Source organism: Stomoxys calcitrans, chromosome 3, assembly GCF_963082655.1.
Source record: "Stomoxys calcitrans chromosome 3, idStoCalc2.1, whole genome shotgun sequence".
Taxonomy (NCBI): Eukaryota; Metazoa; Arthropoda; class Insecta; order Diptera; family Muscidae; genus Stomoxys; species Stomoxys calcitrans.
The window spans coordinates 108,733,449-108,755,599 of NC_081554.1; the positions used below are offsets into that span (position 1 = coordinate 108,733,449).

General features: G+C 38.6%; 1 protein-coding gene across 4 annotated transcripts in view; it reads left to right on the forward strand.

Moving 5' to 3' along the window:
* LOC106087127 (trafficking kinesin-binding protein milt) overlaps window positions 1-22,151 on the forward strand; it is a 130,278-nt gene that overhangs the window by 45,790 nt on the left and 62,337 nt on the right. For all 4 annotated transcript variants that reach the window (XM_059366121.1, XM_059366122.1, XM_013252051.2 and 1 more), the window contains exons 2-3: window positions 8,498-8,669; window positions 20,733-20,942. In XM_059366121.1, coding sequence (XP_059222104.1) covers window positions 8,513-8,669; window positions 20,733-20,942 — 367 coding nt within the window. In that variant the 5' untranslated portion in view covers window positions 8,498-8,512. The remainder of the gene's footprint in view (window positions 1-8,497; window positions 8,670-20,732; window positions 20,943-22,151) is intronic.

A 22,151-nucleotide genomic window follows, 5' to 3' on the forward strand; every position in this document is an offset into this window, starting at 1 on the left:
AGAGTCACAAGCCGTTAAAAAAAATTTGTCAACGCCGAATATATTACCGACAATTACTTTTTGGGCAACCCAATACTTTTTCAAATATATATGAGGTATATATTACATCAAGTAATTGACCGATATGGGCCATAATTGTCATGCTGTAAAAGTCATATAAAATTATCACCTCCAAAATTTCAGGCAAATCGAGTAATAATTGCGCCTTCAGGAGGCTTGAAAGTCAAATTGGGGGATCGGTTTATATGGCAGCTATGTCAGGTTATGTACCGATATAGACCATACTAAGCACAGTTGTTGGAAGTCAAAACAAACCATCTCTTGGTATATTTCAGCCAAATTGGATAAGAATTGCGCCATCTAGGATTCAATAAGTCAAATCAGGGGATCGATTTATATGACGGCTATATCAAGTTAATGTCTGATTTAGACGATACTTGGCACAGTTGTTGGAAGTATACTAAAACGACATGTGTTTTTCAAATTTGAGTCAAATTAGATAGAGGCTCCTCTAGAGGCTCAAGAAATCTAATCGGGAGAACGATTCATATGGCAGTTATATCAGAATATGGACTGATTTAGACTATACTTGGCACTTGGATGTCACCAAAACGATATGTGCAAAATTTCAGCAAAATCGGATAAGAATTACGCCATCTATAAGCTCAAGAAGTCCAATCGGGAGATCGAGTTATTTGGCAGATATATCAAAGCAGCTTTACTCCTTCGAAAGTTAGCGTACTTTCGACAGACATGGCTTGATGGACTTATAATGGATACTAATGTCACGAAATTAGTATAACTTCCATCCAATGGTAGAGGGTATAAAAATATGGCAATCTTCATTATCTAGTCAAACTCTGTGATGGATTCGAATTTAAACGGCACATCGACCAGTTGATAGCAACGAATTTTCCAAAAACAATAGCAGATTCATCATAACCTTCCGAAAACTTAGAGACAAGCCAATCAAATCCGCCGAATATCCAGGATTTAGTTGAAATGCCGCGATCCTTATAATTCAGATATAACTCCGTCTAGATGCACTCAATCTCCCGAAACTCATGGAAATCAGCAAGCTGGACGTTTTTGTCAAGGAACGCCTCGTAAGTCATCTCGATTGCCAAAAGGACCCGAACATTTAAGAGATTACGTTTTTTAGGAGCTTTAAAGTTAAGGCTGGGAGAACTATTGTAACTTTTATCTGGCAACTACCTTTTTGTCTCATCTGACTTCATTTATGCTTTATAATGATGCATTTTTTTATTAAGCTACAATAGGTGAAAAGGAAAAGAATAAGTGAGAAGAAGAAATTACATTTTCACATATTTCATATGAAGTCGGGGACAAGAGCTTATCCGCCGCCACTGTTGCCGCCATATATCCCCGCGATGACATGAAATCATTTTTAAATATTGGGTTGCCCAAAAAGTAATTGTGGATTTTTCATATAGTCGGCGTTGACAAATTTTTCACAGCTTGTGACTCTGTAATTGCATTCTTTCTTCTGTCACTTATCAGCTGTTACTTTTAGCTTGCTTTAGAAAAAAAATGTAAAAAAAATATATTTGATTTAAGTTCATTCTAAGTTTTAATAAAAATGCATTTACTTTCTTTTAAAAAATCCGCAATTACTTTTTGGGCAACCCAATACATAAAATATTTTTTAGTGAATTATTAAAAACTTATAACTACTATTAGGGTTACTTCCCATAAATATTTGCAAACTTACATGTGTACTCGGCTTTGAAAAGAAGGCCCCTTGTCATTGAGTTTTAACTTGAATCGGACTGCACCCACCCCAAAACCTACTAAATATATATACATATATACACCAATCACGGCAATATGGGACTCAAATGTAAGGTATTTAAGATTAGAAAACATATCTGATATCCAATTGTCGGGGGACCACCCCAACCTCCAAAACACCCCTAAATCGGACATATATACCAACCATGGCAATACGGGACACAAATGAAAAGTTTTTGCGAGTAAAATACGAATCTGATATCTAAATTTGGGACAAAGTTTCTGGGGGTCCACCCCTTTCTCAAGACACCCCCCAAGCAAGACTTATTTACTGACCATCGCAATATGGGACTCAAATGAAAGGTATTTGCGAGTAGAATACGAATCTGATATTCAAATATGGGACCACGTTTCTGGGGGTCCACCCCTTCCCCAAAACACCCCCAAACAAGACTTATTTACTGACCATGGGAATATGGGGCTTAAATAAAAGGTTTTTGAGTGTAGAGTTAGAATCCGATATCCAAATATGAGACCAAGTGTTTGGGGGCCGCTTCTCCCAAAAATCTCTCCCAAAGGGGCCACATTTACGACCATAGCCACATGGGGCTCAAATGAAAGGTATTTATTTACTGACCATGGGAATATGGAGCTTAATTAAAAGGTATTTAAGTGTAGAATTAGAATCTGATATCCAAATATGGGACCAAGTGTTTGGGGGGCGGCCTCTCCCCAAAAGGGGTCAAATTTACGACCATAGCCATATAGGGCTCAAATGAAAGGTCTTTGGGAGTAAAGCACGAATCTGCCAACTCACAGAGTGGCCTTGAAAATATCCCCCGAAACACCCGCCAAGCCGGTCATGTTTGCCGACTATGGAAATATGGGGCTCAAATTAAAGGTATTTGGGAGTAGACCACATATCTGATATCAACATTAGGCACCAACTGTCTATGGGACATCCCACCACCATAACAACCCCCAAATAGGACGTATTTGCTCACCAAGCCAACTTGGGTCTTAAAGAGAGTGGAACTAAATATTCATAGTTTTTAGGGCCAATACCCCAAACCGGACATATTTGCTGAGTTTTGCAATAAGGAGTTTAAATGAGATTTGAAAACGAATTTGATATCCAATTTTGAGGCTAATGGCAATATGAGGTTCAAATAAATGATATATAGATATATGAGAATAGAGAACGTTGCTGATATATTTTCCGGGCTTCGTGTTTGGGCGACCACCCCATTTTCGGAACCAATTTTCTAGGGGTCTACCCCTTTCCCAAAACTTTTGAGTGACCATCGCAATATGGGGCTCAAATAAAGGTATTTGGGAGTAGAATACGAATTTTATATCCAAATGTAGGACCATGTATTTAGGGCATCACCCCTTTCCCAAAACAACCCCAAAGAGGAAAAAATTTTCGGCCATGCCAATATGTGGCTCAAATGAAACGTATTTGAGATTACAAAACGAATTTGATAACCTAATTTGGGGCCATGTGTTTGGGGGACGCCTCATCCTGTAAACTCCTCTTAAGCCAATGGTAATATGGGGTTTAAATAAATGGTATTTGAGAGAAGAGCACGATGCTGATATTTTTCAGGGCCATGTATCTGGGAGTACACCTTACATCCAAACTTAAATTCGTAGACGAATAAAGATCATACGGGATTAGGATAAAGGCACTTATATTGTTAAACTGTTAGTCAAGCGATATACTATTTTCGTAGCATGGTATTTCACTAAAAAATCTTTAATTGTCGAAAATATATATTCCAAGGAAACTTTTGTTCCATAAAAAGTAAAAGAAGGCGCAGCGGAGTGGGCCCGGGTCAGCTAGTATATATATATATGTATATAATATAGTATTATGCATTTTACTAACAAATTACCCAATTCTCGAAACGATATATTTTTAATTTTTTGAAATTTGATCAATATGTGATTGTTGATGCTAACGATTGGTTATAGTGATATATGAATGTAAAATATTAATATTATTGTCGAAAACATGAAAAGCAGATATTGTCCATTAAGGTCTCCAGCGCCTGAGGTACACACATACAGTTGCGTTCAAATCAATTTTCGAAATTTTATAACAATAAATTATTTAATTAAAGCTAAGATATTTTGAAATATTTCAATAAATAATTTTTCCCAAAATTTGCTGTTTAAAATAAAAGGAGTATTGATACATAACTCCACACGTTAAATTAATTAATAAAAACTTAAACTTAAAATTTTTTTTGATGCCATGAAGCGGAAATAACTTTTGTTTTTAGAAATTAAATTAGAATATTTTGATTTGACATAATAAAAAAAATCTTCGAACTAAGGTTAAGTTCATTTATAAAAGGGAAATGAAATTTAAAAATGCGTTTTCTACAAAATCAACTCTTTTGTGTTATGTCTCTATTTACATGAATAGAGATGGGCTATGGGTAATTCCCAAAAGGCATTTACCCACAGAGAATAGAGATAGGTCCATATGACAGCACTATCCAAATATGGACCGACCTGGACCACATTCGACAAAGGTAGAGGTTTACAAATACCCACTGTTTCAAATTTCATCGATCGGATGAAAAATGCTCTTTTAATGGGCTCAATAATCAATTTCGGAAGATCGGTCTATATGGCAGCTATAACCAAATATGGTCCGATCTGGGCCACATTGAACAAAAAAATGTAGGCGTATACCAAAACTCACTGTTCCAAATTTCATCGAAATAGAAAAAAATGCTCCATTTATGATCTCAATACCCTACACATGATGCCAGGCATAATTGGATCTGACAATATCAAAATTTTTTCCCGCCAATCAATTTTGAATTTTCTCGGTAAACATGTATTTTTAAAATATCTTTATTCGAGTGAGAAATGGAGAGTAAGTGAGGAGAAAAATGTGCAAGTGAATCGTGGTAAAAATTAGGGATAATCAAAGAGAAAATTACGAGAGCTTGATTTCCATAGACGTAGGTTATTTCCACTAATGGTCACTAATGTGAAAGTTGGGGTAGGGATTTGGCGTTGTGATTGTGTTTGTTTTGAATTTGTTTGTTGGAATAGCCATGCTTTCGAGAGGATAGAATAAAAGGTCATGAAACAACACCACGGCAGAGCTGGCCTTAAACTTTAATTTCCATGTCCTTGACCTCTTTCGTCGTTAGTTTTCTTTTGAGATAAATCAGTTTTAATCCTAAAGAAATCGCTCGCTACAGTAGTTGATATGTTTCAGTCCAGAAACTTTGTTTCAGGTCGTCGATGACTCCTGAATTAGGGCAGTATGAATCTTGCCCTTGTTAATTTTTTCCATCGGAGCTTGTGTAGCTGTATCGCTCCGGTGGAAGTTTATCTGAATGATCTCCATCATTGATCCTTCAGTAAATGACTTCTTGGGAGTTGGCCAACTACCAATTATTCTATGCTGACACTGGTACTCGTCCGAGGACCTGCATTATTTGTCATAAAAATTTTAATTATATATTTTCCCCAGAGTTGTCATCGTCGGATGAAACAGCGGCGAGACAGGGAGACGGTGGAGCATACCTGGCATCACTTTATCTGCTGGTAAGAAAAGCAAAACAGATGCGAACTCTCACCACATTTCGTGGGGTACTACCAACATTTATAAACGGGTCCAAGCCCTGGCAGAGTTCTTGAATACTAAAGACCTAATATTGGTAACACCGCTACCATTGTTTATAGGATTAGAGAGGAGGTTTTAGATGTGACGATATATTCGAAAAATCTAATCGATGAGGTTCAGGATTGGAGGGTCTCCATGGAACACTTTCTATGATCATCGCTACATTAGATTTAGGATCGCACGGCCAGCGCCGAATCCGATGAGCTACCGTAATAAGTTGAAAACCAACAGGACAAAATTCGGAAGACTGCTCAGAAAAAGATTTGGGCAAGAAAATTTAGATTGTCCAAGCAAAGAAGCGCCAGTGCGGTCTTTCGAAGATAGTTGTCCTCTTCGAGAAAGAAAATCAGCCCAAGGAAAACCTCGATGATCGGGGAGATTCGCAATGTTGTATTACACACGGCTCAAGGAATACAAAAACATTGCCACAGCCTCCTGAAAAGCTTTTCTGCGAACAGATCAATAGTGTTAATGACGCCGCCAAGACGAAAAAGTTTCTCTCAAAAACCCATGTCCAAACTGAAACGTTAGTAGACGACATGCGAATGAGTGCAGAGACAACGGAGGACATGTTGAAGCTTTTTATGAAAACCCATTTTCCACAGGATACGACGGGACTCACGGAGACACTGAAATCTTGGAATAATGATGTTGATCGAAGGGTTATCATTACAGAATTTATGGTGAAGGAATTCTTGAGGAGCTTCAAACCATTTAAGTCACCCGGACCTGATGGAATATTTCCGGTGTTACTACAAAAGGAGGCAGAGAACATGTTGTCTTGGCATAGGCGGAGCAATGAGGACTAAGCCCACTAGGGCACTGAAGACTATTCTAGATATCCGATTCATTAAAATACAGATAAATTGCGAAGCAGCCACTGCGGCTATGAGGCTTAAGGCGATGGGAGAATGGATTCAGGATGGGATGTGTATCTATATATATTCCTTCAAAGTAATTCAACATCAGTATTTAACAACCGATTGGACCGAAATTTACTCATGATTTAACAAAAAAAACCGTTTAAATTTGTTCAGATATACATTGAGAAGCAAAACCGAGTGGTATTTCACTTTTTGAATTTTTTTCGAATCTTAGAACTCAAAAGTGGAACAAAATCAATAACTTTTTTTAGTCGAATGTTCTTTCAATTATCGCGTTTTGATAATAGTTATCGAAAATTTTAAAAATTAAATTGGCCCAGGCATTTGCACTTTTACAATAATTTTAGAAAGTGGTTTGTTTTTGATACTTTATATATGAATCAATGTTTTTAAAAGATAAGTTATCATGAGTTGAGATGTCTTCTATCAATTTCAAAGTTATTTTATAAGATGCATTTTTTTCTATTACTCATTTCATTTGACGTGTACTGTTTTATGCATTCCATTCGCAATTTTCTTTGAGATTTTTGTTGAAAATAGGATCTAACATTGTTATTCCTTTCTTTCAACATTAAAATTGCGAATGTGATAAACATTTTCTGTCCTGTTCCGATTTTCACGGAAGTTTGCGATTACAAATAGTAAGCAATTCGTGCGATGCATAGGTTGATTCTCCGTTATCAGTGCGATTTTCATTTTATTTACATTACATTTCGTTGGCAACACTTATACAGCTGTAGCAGAAATAAGTCAAATGTTTTGGCTAATTGCATACGCTTATATTTGTCTCAACTACTTTTTATCTGTTTTAGAAGAAACCTTTAAAATTATAAAATATTAATACTACATAAACTATTTTTTTCTTATTTGGGTTTGGAATCGTATGCTGATAAAATACAAAGCAAAACCCCTTTTTTGCCACACCATCGTTTCTTAATCTGACAGACACAACTCGATCCACGCTCATTTTTAGTATCTGTAAATAATGTCAAAAACACAGCAGCAGACCAAAATTTGCTAAATTCAATAGAAAACGCCTTGCAAAGGCCCAAAAGCATTTGTGTGAATAGAAAATACAATAGTTAAAATATGTTTTTAATCTAATAATCGTTTATATTTTCTACATTTTACTGACGTATTTTGCAATATTTTGTAACAAAATGTTATCAGCTGTTTATTTCCTTGTCTGTTTGCAATGAATTCGCAAAATGTACCAACAACGACAGCGGTGAATTTGGTGTGGTGTTAAATAAATCATAATTCTATATAAAATATGCATTAACATGGAATATTGAGGTGTAATTTAATTCTATAAGTATGCAGCTATGCACTACATACTACAATATTAAAAAATATCATATTTGTAATGAAATCAGTGCATTTATTCTGAATTCGCAGAGGCAAGTCAGGCCGATTTGAAACCGGAAAATTTTTGCGATTTTCGATCACCGAAACATAAATTAAAATTGAATTCGAAATTTGCAATAATGTTATCATTTGTCAATCGTAGTTCTTACAGTTTGAACATATTAACCCGAAATGTGATACGGATTGTTTAATAACCTATCTGAAAACATCCGACGAGGTCCATCCAAGTTGTAATAATAGCCCCCACTTTGTACTTATAGGGTAGGTGTAGGGTATTATACAGCACTGCCTGACTTTGGCATGTACTTGCGCGAATGTTAGAGGGTGAGAGTCTTAAATATATATATATATATATATATATATATATATATATATATATATATATATATATATATATATATATATATATATATATATATATATATATATATATATATATATATATATAATGTATATATATATATATATATATATATATATTTTTTTTTTTTTTTTCTATAACTGGCTGAAATTTTGACAGATGCATACTTCTTATTTATGAAGGTCGCCAGAGATTGTAACTGAGATATATATATATATATATACATATATATATATATATATATATCTCAGTTACAATCTCTGGCGACCTTCATAAATAAGAAGTATGCATCTGTCAAAATTTCAGCCAGTTATAGACATGGCTAGCCTGACTCAGAATACCAAGACATACAAAAATATAAATACTTTATAGTGTATTACCAACGATAGACGAGATTTGCCATTAGCCATATGCTAGGGTAGTGGGTAAAAAAAAATTATTATTGATATTACTACAACCTTAGTTTTTCTTTTCTAGGACTCGTGATTAAATATGTTGCCGTCAACCTTAGGGGCATCTGCCCCATTGAGTCCTCTTGCTCAAGCAACTCTTAATAAACATCTCCCCAAATTTTCCAACAAACGGCTTTCCCAATTCCAAACGTGTTTTAAACAACAAATTCAAACATCTGACGTTGCTTGTCTCACTGGTAAGTAAAGGTAGTTCTGGGATGAAATTAGAATTAAAGTTCATCGATATATTTTACAATCAAATTATCTAGCAAAAGTTGTTCTTATCAACCGTTTTCATAAATTCAGTTTTTCGTGACTAGGATTCACTCTAGAACAGTACCACATGTTCAAAATTTAGCATTAGGCCTGCTCGACCCTCGAGAAATAATCGGTCCGATTGTATGCGCGCACATATATTTTAAATTGTAAAAAACCTTATTGTGATCTTTGATTTTTTTGCTTATTATATTGTTTACTATCATATTAATACATTGGAACTTCATAAAGGTAGATGTAGAAAGAAATTAAAATATTTAACTTTTGTCAATTATTTGTACATTTTTCGCATAAATTGAAATTATGTTCAGTACAAAATTGCTTTGTGCGAGTAGTAAAAAGATGTTTGCAACGGTCTCCGTGGCAAGATCGATGAGATTGTGGATTTTATGAGTCGGAAGAACAAATTGGTCGTGGAGACAAAGCTGACCAACACATGCAGCTTGCATAGTTGTCATGGATACGTAAGGATCGCTCAAGGAATGGAGGTGGGGGATTGGCCTTCGTGATACACCATTTCGTGCAATATAGACCTATCTCGCCTGCGCCAGGCTCAAGTGGCCCCTACATGGAATGCAGGGGCTGGCAGTCAGGTCCGGTACTGCCGCAGAGGGAGCTATACAACGTGTACATATCGCCGGTTGGTAGTTGTGACCCAGTTAATGGCCAAGCTTACAAGCCCGACATTACTGGGCTGCTATTTGACCATAATTATATGGTCCTAGTAGACTTTAATGCGCATCACGTTTCATTACATTCTCCCTCAGGTAACGACCAGCGAGGAATAGCTTTGGCAGAACAGGTGAATGAGGCGGAGACGGTAAATGAGGATGCCCGCACTAGGATCACGAGGAGGTATATCAGCTCGCCAGAAATTTTCATTTCTTGGAGATCAGACTACATTCCCATAATTATCTACATGGACCGACCTCCCGACTTCATAACCTCGGATCGCCCGATCTTTATCAATCAAAAGAAGGCCGATTGGGTCAGCGTCGGAGATTACGCCAATCGCCGCTTCAGTGAACTGACACCCCCTCAAATGTGCTAGTTGCCGAGAGGAAATTCCGAAACATCATTCGCTATATACCAGCCGGTCGAATACCCTAAGTGCGTCCCAATTTCCCGGCACTGCAGTGGTACTCGAAGACGAGCGTGATGGGATTCGTTGTTTGAACCCCATTGAACCCAGAATCAGTAAGCTGAATCTGAAAATAAACAGGGTAGTCAACGAACATAAGCGAAATTTGTGGCTAGAACACTTGAAGCAATGTAACTTAGGCACCGGTTTAGGCAAGCATTCGGATTTCGACGACTGCATAGCACAACAACTGCATTCTGCCATCACTTTACACCTTTGCAGTGGCTTTAATCAGCCCATGCCATGTGATAGGACGGTCTTCGTGGCACTGGACCTATCGAAGGTATTCGAAACGATTTGAGGACATCGCCAACACGTACCTCCAGCCAGGCCTGAAATGCTGGGTCGCGAATTATCTGTGTCGTCGCCAGTCATTTGTGGAATTTAGGGATAAAAAGTCGAAGCACCGTAGAGTGAAACAGGGAGTTCCCCAAGGCGGGGTGATATCTCCGGCACTGTTTAACCTCTACCTATCCTCCATTCCACCCCCTCCAGACGGCATAGAGATCGTATCATATGCGGACGATTGTATGATCATGGCATCAGGCCCCCCACCCATTGTTGTCATCTGCAATAGGTTGAAGGTCTACCTCAACGAACTTGCCTCATATTTCGCTGCAAGAAATCTGAAGATATCTGCCACCAAATCTTCAGCCACATTGTTCAATACAAATACGGAATGCCGAGCTGACTGTGATGCAGAAATGATTCCGACCATTTAGCGTCCCAAAATACAAATCATCATCAAGTGGATAGATATCCACCGCCCAGAAGTAAGGTAGATCTAGAGCGTGAGGTTCAGCGCTACAAGAGAGAACCTCTAAATCAAGCGACATATCAAGCGGGTCTAGACAACATTCATGCAGAAAAGGTAGTAGATTTTGAAGAAATTGACCTCCACCGGCAAACCAGAGTAGTTCTGGCTCAATTACGTTCCGACAGATGCAGGCGCGTTAAAGTTGTAACGGTATTGTTATTTCACTCCGCAAGAATTTTCCTGTAACTCGTAATAGGTCATTATTTTTGAAAGAAAAATTAAGGTCACTCAAGTATAGATGTGACAGAGGTATCCATTAGGCGGTTGATGGTCTGCGTCTGTTTCCAGTGGAGCGGCAGATCCAAAGCCCGGGAGAAGGCTCTAGATCTCCCGCTCTTTTTAAGAGGTTGGAATAATAGAAGGCGCATTGCTCTCAGATTTATTGAGAGGCTTGGTGCGAATGATCCTAAGACTCTCACTGATAGGGAGAGTGATTCCCTAAATTGGGCTCGGAATTCGTTGCACAAGCTACCCCAAAGACAATCCCTCAGATTCTGAAGCAATACTTGGAAGACTAAGGGAATGTAATCCCAATCTTTCAACCACCGACTGGAAGATTGGATGAGGCTGATTGTCTCCGGTCACAATCAGCCTCATCCAAACATGCAGTATTCGTACTAAACTCCGGCTGTCTCGTAGACCTCAACAAGTCTGAAGGGGTTGTATTCTACGGATTCAACAAGTTGAAACTGAAGGTCTATAGAAGCGGTGGGGTTAAGGAATCAGAAGACGACTCAGCAGTTGTTGCTAAACACTTGCCTGAGGAACTATCGACCACATCAATAAAGTCTGGCTGATTGCAGGAGACTGAAAATCCCCCTGCCACAATCGAGACAGGTGGGGATGGCATCGAAACGGGACCCGATAAGCCCTGTGTGGGTGGGTCACAAAGTTGGACTGGACACAAGGTGCGCACCAGCGGGGAAGCACGGAACTCAGAAAGTACTAGACATCAGCACTTAGTGAAGACTCTAAGGAGAAATCGTCCACACCGCAAGTGCCCAGTGTCCTGAGGAAGAGTGGTTCCACAGTTTTCTCATCTGCCCCTGGATGCGTACGGAAGCTCATCATGACAAGATCTGACAAATCTTGTTAGGATGAACTCATGGTGGAGTCAGAGGACGAGGCTAACACAACAGTGGTGGAAGCTCTGAATCCTGACTATGGTTCGGTTACTGCAGATAAATCTTCACCATTGTAAGGCCGCTTCGGCGGCACTAAAGGCCCTGATGGCTGGGGGATTTGACGTGGTTCTTATTCGGGAACCATGGGTGTTTGGAGGAATGGTTCGTGGACTAAGAATTCCTGGATTTAAACTTCTAGGGTACGGGGAATGGGCCTGTATTCTTGCAAAGGGTAGTCTAAATGTTTTTTTTTTCTTCCGCCGCTAAGAACTGAAGATTTAGTAGTAGCCAGCCTTGAAATAAACAAGTCTCATTACTGGCTAGCTTCCCTAAATATGGCACACGATTCAGAGATACCGGCAAACAGCGACTGCCATGGTGGACCCTAGAGCTGGTTGGTCTTAGGAAGGACTCCAGAAAACTCTTCAACAAAGCAAAAGCCACAAGAGCACCACATGATTGGGACATCTATAAGGCTGAGCTTAGAAAATATAAGAGCGAGATTAGAAAGGCTTAGAACAAATCCTCTAGGCTAGGGAAGATTCTGTCCTCGAGACCATTAGGGCCATTAGGAAAATGGTGTCTTAGCAGAAAATCCTTTGGGCGATAAGAAGTTTCGACTCCTTTAAGTCGCCAGGCCCTGATGATGTATCGCCGGTTGAATTACAAGTCTGATAGACTGGTTCCCTGGCTTAGGGAGAATCACTCTGCCTGTATCATAATGTCATATATACCTTTGGGATGGAGGGACAGAAGATCATTTTTATTCCAAAAACAGGAAAACCCTACCACACGAAGGCGAAAGATTTTCGTCCTATAAGTCTGTCATCCTTTATGCTAAAGACTCTTGAGAGGTTAATAGAAACATATCTTAGGGCAAAAATCCCTGGAGATCGCCTGTCGCAGCAGCAGCATGCATATAGTAAAGGCAAATCCACTGAAACAGCCCTTCACGACCTAGTCGGCTACATAGAGGGTTCTCTCGCTGTCAAGGAATGTACAATGGTAGGATTTCTTGACATTGAATGTGCTTTCTATAATGTTAAACCGACGTCAATCATGAAGGAGTTGGAGTTTCTAGGCATCAATTCTACCGTAATAAAGTTTAAATAACTTACTTACTAAAAGATGCATTACGGCAGGCTTGGGATCTATGGATCTAAAAAGGAGGGTCAGCAGAGGAACACCTCAAGGAGGTGTACCGTCTCCTCTACATTGGAATATAGCCATTAACAATATATTATTGTCTCTGGAAGAAAAAGGCGTAAAAGTGGTCGCATATGCTAATGACGTGGCAATTGCGGTTAGGGGAAAGTTTCCCATCACTAAGAGTTATACTTCAGGAAGCTCTATGTGCAACAGCAATATGGGCTACCGAAAGTGGTCTAGGTATAAATCCGTGCAAGCCAGAAGTAGTTCTTTTCAGCAGGAGATTACAAGTTGCCTACAGTGGCACCTGTCTCCTTGGGTGGAGAGAATGTTCCATTCACAGAAAGCACAAAATACCTGGGTGTTTTGCTGGACAGGAAATTGAAATCCAACATTTTGAAAAGGGCAACAATGGCAAATCTTTCCCTATACACCTGCAAGAGAGCCATTGGCAAAAGTTGGGGGTTTAGACCACGTGTCATGCATTGGGTATATACTGCAGTTGTTGTGTGGTCTGGTGGACGGCGCTTCAAAAGTCCACCTACTGCTCAATACTTAACCGGATCCAAAGGATGGCTTGTTTGTGCATCACAGCGGCACTGAGGACGACACCATCTGATGCACTGAATTTAATGCTACATCTTATGCCTCTGGACATTGTAGCTACCCAAATTGCAGCGACCACTGCCGTGAAGTTAAGGGAACTTTCACATTGGTCATGTGGCGGCTACGGACACTGTGTTATCTTTGATACCATATCCGATGTTCCAGGCAGTGTGGATTACACCCTACCTGAGCCGCTTTTTGATAAAAATTGCTGTACCACTATTCCTGATAGAACCGATTGGAGCCACGATATCCCTGGTAACAGAAGTTACATAGACTTCTATACGGATGGTTCCAATCTAACCGACCAGGTGAATTTTGGGGTGTACTCTTAAGATCTAGAACTGTTCATGTCGAAAAGGTTACCCGATCACTGCAGTGTGTATCAAGAGGAGATCCTTGCAATTAAGGAAGTGGTGGAATGGCTAAGGCAGAATGTCATTACGACGATTGGCATATATTCTCAGACAGCCAGGCAGCCATTAAATCCCTGGAGAACGTATTTCTGAACACAAAAACCACCCTCGACTGTCGCAGATCTCTCATCGAGATGGCTGAACAGTTCAAAATTCACGTGTTCTGGTTGCCGGGCCACAGAGATATCCCAGGGAATAGTAAAGCGGATGAGCTTGCGAGACTAAGAATTACCCTACACATTCCAGGGATACTGGAATCTGTGGGTGTGCCTCTAGCGACATGTAAGCTTAGTTTTCAGGACCATGCCGGAAGGGCAACGATTAATAGATGGTCAAAAAGAGTGGGCTGTGAGCATTCCAAAACTAGGTGGCCTCGTCTAGACTTGAACAGGTCTATTGCTTTGCTGTCATTGGCTAGAACAGACATGCTGACAGACTGAAGGTTGCCAGCAACGACTTTTGCAGAAGTTGTGAGGACATCGAAGAAGAAAAGACTAGAGAACACCTTCTGTGTGTGTGTCCCGCACAAGCAGTTAGAAGGAGTTCCACTTAGGTTCTCAGTTCTTTGAGAACCTGTCTGATTTAGCGGATGTGAACATTCGCAAGTTATTGGGCTTTTAAAGCGATCATCTTCCTTCTTCTGTTCCTGTGGTATCACAATGGACGAAAATGTCGTTAGTGAGCCTGATGGCAGACTGCCACTTAATCTAACCTAACCTAACGCTGCTTAAATCGTAAAGTTGTGAAAACAATGTAATTTGGGGTTGCTTTCATTCAACTGACAATAAACATAGCTGATTTCTTTACGTGTTTGTTAGAAGGAATAGAGAACCGCACTAACAAAAAAATAACAGCGCTATTTTAAAATTGATTTTCATGTTTCAGTTTCATTCGTATCACACTATGTGTGCAACTTTTACAATAGCAAAATTTGACATGTTTTAAGACAAGAACATTTAGTGTGATGGCACCTTTAGATAGCACCCGTTTTTCGAAGAAAAATAAATAAAAATTTTTAAATTTCTCAATAAAAAAATTGTGCTGACTTGTTCGTGGACACTACTACTATACTATAATTGGCTATGACAGAATATTTCTTCCACCAGCCGAACGTAGAATAGCGTTCCAAGCGCCTCGATCTTCTGCGCTCATTCTAAAATCTCTGACACCAAGTTTCGAGGTGTCTCCCACAACTTGATCTTTCCATCGGGCTTTTGGTCTTCCCGGTTTGCGTGTACCACCGTGTATGCCTTCAAAAGACTTCTTTGCTGGAGCTTCTTCATCCATTCTGACAACATGACCTAGCCAACGCAGCCGTTGTATTTTGATGCGTGTAACTATGCTATCGTCGTCATACAGATCACACAGCTCGTGGATCATACATCGCCTATATTCTCCGTTAACGTTAACTGGTCCATATATTTTACGAAGAATCTTTCTCTCAAATACTCCAAGCACTGCCTCATCTGCTTTCACAAGTACCCATGCTTCAGAACCATATAACAGCACGGGTAGTATTAGTGTCTTGTAAAGTGTAGTCTTCGTCTGTCGAGAGATGGCCTTGTTTCTAAACTGCTTACTTAGTCCAAAGTAGCATCTGTTTGCCAGTATTATTCTTCGCTTTATCTCAAAACTGGTGTCATTCGTTTCGGTTACGGCGGTGCCGAGGTAGATAAAGTTACTATCTCAAAGTTGTGGTTCCCAACTTTCTCCATGTTCTTTATCTGCTCGGTTGTACAAGGCTTTTTGGGAGTGGAGACCATCCATTTCGTCTTATCTCCATTTACTGCCAGACCCATTTTCACTGACTCTCTGTTCGTGGACACTGTTAGTTTTATAACAAACAATCTGCAAGACACGTCAGTAAATATGAAATATCGGCGACAAAATTCATATTGTTTTAAAGAAGTCTTTGAAGACAAAGTCATTATAGGCGTTTGGACTGTTGGGTACTGTCATTGGCCACCGATTGACTTTTCCTTTGCATGTCTACGTATCTACGATTTGGTCCATAGTATCAACTCCAGTTTTTGTTTTGTTGTAGTCTTCGCTGAGCAATGTCACAAAGTACTGAGCAATGTCAGAAATTGGCAGCGGCGAGGAACATATGACAATATAACTGCTTGCAACGTATGTTCATATACTAGTTGTGTATGATAAATTGGCTTTTGACGTGTGTCGAGTAGAAATGAAGTAATATCAGTCCTATTTTTCCTTATTCTTCCCAAAAAAAAGTCATGATTGTTATGCAAATGTTCTGCCAGTAAAACTGTTGCCACACGTTACATTTCTGTCAGAAAGTCCTTTCGCCAAATCCAAAACAACACGCTGTCCGAGATTGCGTTCATTGGTAGCATTACGATTCTAACCAGCAAAACATATTTATATACGTACCAGCTTTTTGAGTCGCATAGCACCCAGAAAGTCCTTCCACCAAATCCAAAACAACACGTGGTCCGGGATTGAGTGCATTAGTGGCATTACGATCCCAACCAGCATAAGATATACGTACCAGCTTTTTGAGTCGCATAGCACCCAAATTTTAATGCCATATTTCGCCGGTACGGAACTAACTGTTCATCTGCGGTAATGATTTTTCCTGACGTGTATACACCTTCCAAATTATGAATTCATTAATCGTATACATTTCGAGTCGGTGCCAATTTGCTACGAACAGAAGTACTTGTAGATGCAGTGGTGGCCATACGTTGTTCTCGGTCATCAAATATTGCTCCAAATATCGGCCGACCCGTCTCATCATTCCGAAGTTTAGTGACACATTCACGGTACCGATATACTCTAGAAAGCAGAAATAATCCAAAGTATGCAAGCAAAGTGTCCAAATCAATTTTCTCCCATTTGTTTGTGTACTTTCGCACACCGCATTAATTCGTCATGTAAACGGCAGACGAAACATATTAGCAGCTGCTAATGAATGAATATTCAAAATAATTCCAGTGTCGCAATCGAATATTGAATTCCGCCCGATTGCGATATTACCCTACTTGTCGAAAGTATTAGAAAGGCTGGTGCATGAACAGATGAAGTTGTTTCTCGAAGAACATAGGCAACTGACTGACGGTATAGATTCCGAACTGGTCGTAGCTGTGCTAATGCTCTGTTCGAAGTTGTTGAAAGCATTAGATGCAATATTAATAGCAATCTTGTCAGCTTCCTTATCCTTTGGATCATCCAAAGGCATTTGATTCAATCGATCACAAGATGTTAATTTTTAAGCTCAATCGATTTTTATTTTATTTTGGAGCATCAGCATTGACAATGATTGATTCTTGCCTTAAAAATAGAAGTCAAGCAGTCTTTTCTGTGCAGAACAGAAAAGAGCTTTTAGTGAAATACCATTCTACGGAAATAGTATATCGCTTGACTAACAGTTTGACAATATAAGTGCCTTTATCTGAATCCCATATGATCTTTATTGGTCTACGAATTTAAGTTTGGATGTAAGGTGTACTCCATTCTTAAAATACTTTATTTCAGCTCGATATTCTCATTATATCTGATTTAGGGTTGTGTTTGGGGGTGAGGTGGTCCTCCAGACACTTGGTCCTGAAACAATATCAGCATCGCGCTCTTCTTTCAAATACCATTTATTTAAACCCCATATTGCCATTGGTTTAAGGGAGTTTACACGATGCGTCGTCCCCCAAACACATAGCCCAAAAATAGGTTATGAAATTCGTTTTCTTATCTCAAATATCTTTCATTTGAGCCACATATTGGCATGGTCGAAAAATGTTTACCCTTTGGGGAAGGGGTGATGCCCTAAATACATGGTCCTACATTTGGATATCAAATTCGTATACCTCCCCCATTTGCGACGGTCAGTAAAAAATTGCTGTTTGTGGGGTATTTTGGGAAAGGGGTAGACCCCCAGAAAATTGGTGGCCTTGAAAATTTAGATCGGATTCGTGTTCTTCTCTAAAAACCCTCTTATTTGAGCCTCATATTGCAATAGTCAGCAAATACTTTCTATTTGGGTGGTGTTGTGTGGGGTGGGGTGGCCCCATAGACACTTTTCCTGAATATTGATATCAGATTTGTGCTTTACTCCCAAAGACCTTTCATTCGAGCCCTATATTGCTATGGTCGTAAATTTGTCCCCTTTGGGGGGATGTTTTTGGGGAGAGGCGGCCCCCAAACACTTGGCCCCATATTTGGATATCAGATTCGAATTCTACACTCAAATACCTTTTATTTAAGCCCCATATTCCCATGGTCAGTAAATAAGTCCAGTTTGGGGATGGGGTGGACCCCCAGAAACGTGGTCTCACATTTGGATATGAGATTCGTATTCTACTCGCAAATACCTTTCATTTGAGTCCCATAATGCCATGGTCGGTAAATATGTCCGATTTAGGGGTGTTTTGGGGGTTGGGGTGGTCCCTCTAACACTTGGTCCGACAATAGGATATCAGATACGTTTTCTTATCCTAAATACCTTTCATTTGAGTCCCATATTGTCGTGATTGGTCTAAATATATGTTTGGTAGGTTTTAGGGTGGGGCAGCCCCCCTAGGTACCCCATCCGAAATTTGGATACAAAATTTTTATTTTTGGGGTACTATATGAGAGCATACAAAATTTCACTTAAATCGTACCACCCATCTCCGAGATATGGCTTTTCTGAAAATTAGGTAAGGGGGAGGGTCCGCCCCCTTCAGATATCAAAAAATGTAGTACCCTATTTTCTTCACGGGATCAATATGCACCATCTGTGTAAATTTCAAGAAAATTGGTTCAGCCGTTTTTGAGTCTGTAAGGAACACACAAACAAACAAACACAAATTGATTTTTATATATAAAATGGCATTATGAATATAAGAAATCGTCGTGATATGCATATATGTGCCGATGACGTGCAAGTCTGCTATTAATGCAGTGTCGATAACGTTTTTGTTGTATAGATCAAATTGAAATCAGCATCTGAGAATAGTGTGACACTGAACCCATCAAAAAATAACCGGGATACTTCATCTCTTTCAAGCCTTATTTTAAATTATATCATTGTTGAATACGTGAACTCCGATAGGAATTTAGGCGTTATATTTTATAATTCTATGTCCTGTCCTGGTCCAATAAATGCAAGAATTTCCTGACCGCTTGTCGCTGTGCCGGCATGGTGGCGTATGCGCGGCTAGTGCCCGCCGGATGGGGTGGTTCTTTGCGCAAGCGTGTCACATGAGCAGGAACAAAAAGTTTTACATGCCAGGCTTACTATGTAAAAGAAAAGGGATGTTTGGCCCGAAAAAGAAACTACTAAACTAAGATGTATAAATAAAAATGAGGAAGCACCACACCTACCTTTTGGAAGCCTTCTCGCCTGGTGTTCTGGCGAGGATAATGCCCTCCCTCTGGAGTCGGAGCTCCACGGGGCAACTGACTTGAACGTTGGCATCAGCATCTTATACCGTGTCTGCATGAATGTTGTTTAGACCTGTTTGATATGCCGCTTTATCTTGAGGTTCTCTCTTGTAGCGCTGAACCTCACGCTCTAGATCATGTAATTCTACCTTAAGGCTTCTGGGCGGTGGATATCTATCCACAGGATGATGATTTGGATGGTCTCTGCAATAACAGCCCAAAAGGTTTTGCTTAGACAGCATTTAGTTATGTCTTCGCACTGGTAGGATCTTTGTCTCCTCATGGAGGTGGTCCACATGAGAACTGAGGAGACAGCCCGTCGCAGTTCGGAGGGCGGCATTCTGACAGATCTGAGTATTATTCCACTGCGTGTCACAAAGTTGACGAGACCACACCTGCGCTGCATAACTTACCACAGACCGGCCAATTGCTTTGTACGTGGTCAACAAGGTTTCTTCGTCTGCACCCCATGTGCTGCCAACATGAGACTTGAGGACCTTGTTTCTTCTTTTGACTTTATCGCAAATTGCTGTGGCATGTGGGGAGAATGTGTAAGAGCTGTCAAATGTGACACGAAGTATTTTGGGACACTTGATGGTCGGAATCATTTCTCCATCGACCATCACAGTCAGCTCAGTATTCATTTGTAATGAGGATTTCATCGGGTCAATCCGGTGCGCACAATCGGCTGCCATGGGATTGGGACGCGTTTTGTAATTTGGTTTAGAATTACTCATCAGCCATATTAGGTGTGTAAGTAATCATGTGTATACCATGGGAGTAGTGTAATTTGTGTAGACAAAAAATTTTCCATATGCATTAGGAAAAGTACATCTAATAAACAGTGTTGTCAAGCGTGGTTAATGTGGTATTTATATCATAGAGGCGTTTTCCGCAAATAATTCGTTATATGCACAACATACTTACGTACGGCCAAATTACGAAACGCGTCCCATAGTGGTTAGTGTGAGTCGCGATCTCTGGCTTTTCTTTTTTCCAAACAAAAATGGTAAATTTGATTAATTTTCGCCCTATCAGGCAAAGAACTTGAAAATGGAAATAATTTTAACTTTATTTGGTCTGTGGTAAATTGCATTCAACAGTAACTAGAGCAAATCACATAAACAAGATCTATTTAGTTTTAATTTACATTTTTAATGACATAAATTTTTAGTATGAAATCGTCGAGTCAACAATGGATTTTTCCCACAAAATCCTGATGCTAGGTATGATTATAGATTAACTTGTTTAGGCGAACCTTATCCAAAAAGTATAGTCAGCATCATCCAACTTTCTGTATATGCATACTTTAAAATAAGATATACTAACTATTCTCTTTTCGTATCCAGATTTAAGCAGCAGCGAACATATACCTGAAGTGGAAATATTTTCACTACTGGAGGAGCAAATACCGAAGTACAAAATCCGATCAGATTTTCTAACTGATTTTGCTGGATATTCAAATCATGATTGGTATGTCCCTTCACCAGCCCTTCAAATTCCTACTGATGGCCTCGGTCTAACAAAGGAACAAACAAGAGAGACGCTTAATTATTTTCGTAAGTACAAAATTAATACTTAATTAATATAAATATATATTAAATGTATGTAATAGCCTTGGGAGCAGGCCAGCGTAGCACAATGGCTAGCATTTGTGAGGTACTATGCCATGTAAAAACCATGGCTTCGGAGTCCGAGTCTCGACTAATGTTGCCCGGAGTCGGAGTCGAGAAAATTATCTCAACTCCGACTCCGGACAAAGTAGTAAAAATGTTTGAACAAAAATAAAATCAAATTCTAAAAATTTTTTAAAATAAAGAAATAAAATGTTGTTATTTTTATTGTAGACTGTTTCATTCAATTTTGTTGATTTCAATTTCAATTGAAAAACAGCAAAATTAAAAAGTAAAACAGTTAAAGTTTCACGAAAACTTTTATAGAAATATGGTTTTAAGAAAATATGTTATTAATGTGTTGTCTTAAAAGGAATTTTCTATAGTTTTTTCACAAATTAAAAAAAGTAAGTTTTATTATTACTTTTATTTTTCTTAGAAAAAAATTTTATTAAAATTATTTCTTCAACACATGCCATTAAAATTTTTTTTTTAGAAAAAATCTTATTGAAATGTTGTCTTTTTGAGAAAATTTTATTAAAAATTTGTTTTAGAAAAATTGGAGAAAAATATCAAAAATATGTTGCTTATAAATTTTTTTGAATTATCAAATATTGTTGAAATTTTGTGTTTAGAAAAATTTTGTTAAAAAAAATTCTTGAAATTTAAATTTACAAAAATTTCATTGAAGCTTTAGAAAAATATTTCATTGAAATTTTGTCTTAAAAAATTTCATTCATAGTTAAATTTTTTAAATTCTTAGGATCGAGATTTCTGGAAACCGTTTTAGATTCGTTTGATGGTTTCTATGCTAAAAAAATAAATTAATGGCGATAAATCTAGTACTTTTGAAAGCTGGTGCGATTTTATGTCAAGAACATCACTAAATGCTCATTAAATATTTTTTATTTATTAACATCATTATATAAAAGCCCATTATACATGCATTGCAATTACTGACTATTTTCACAACTTAAATTAAGTTTATAATATAAAAGCCCATTATACATATATATAAAAGCCCATTATACATGCATTGCAATTACTGACTATTTTCACAACTTAAATTAAGTTTATAACTAATTTTAATGTAAATGAAAATTAATAGACTAAATAATTAAATATAAAATTAAAATGGCTCCACAGCCACACGAA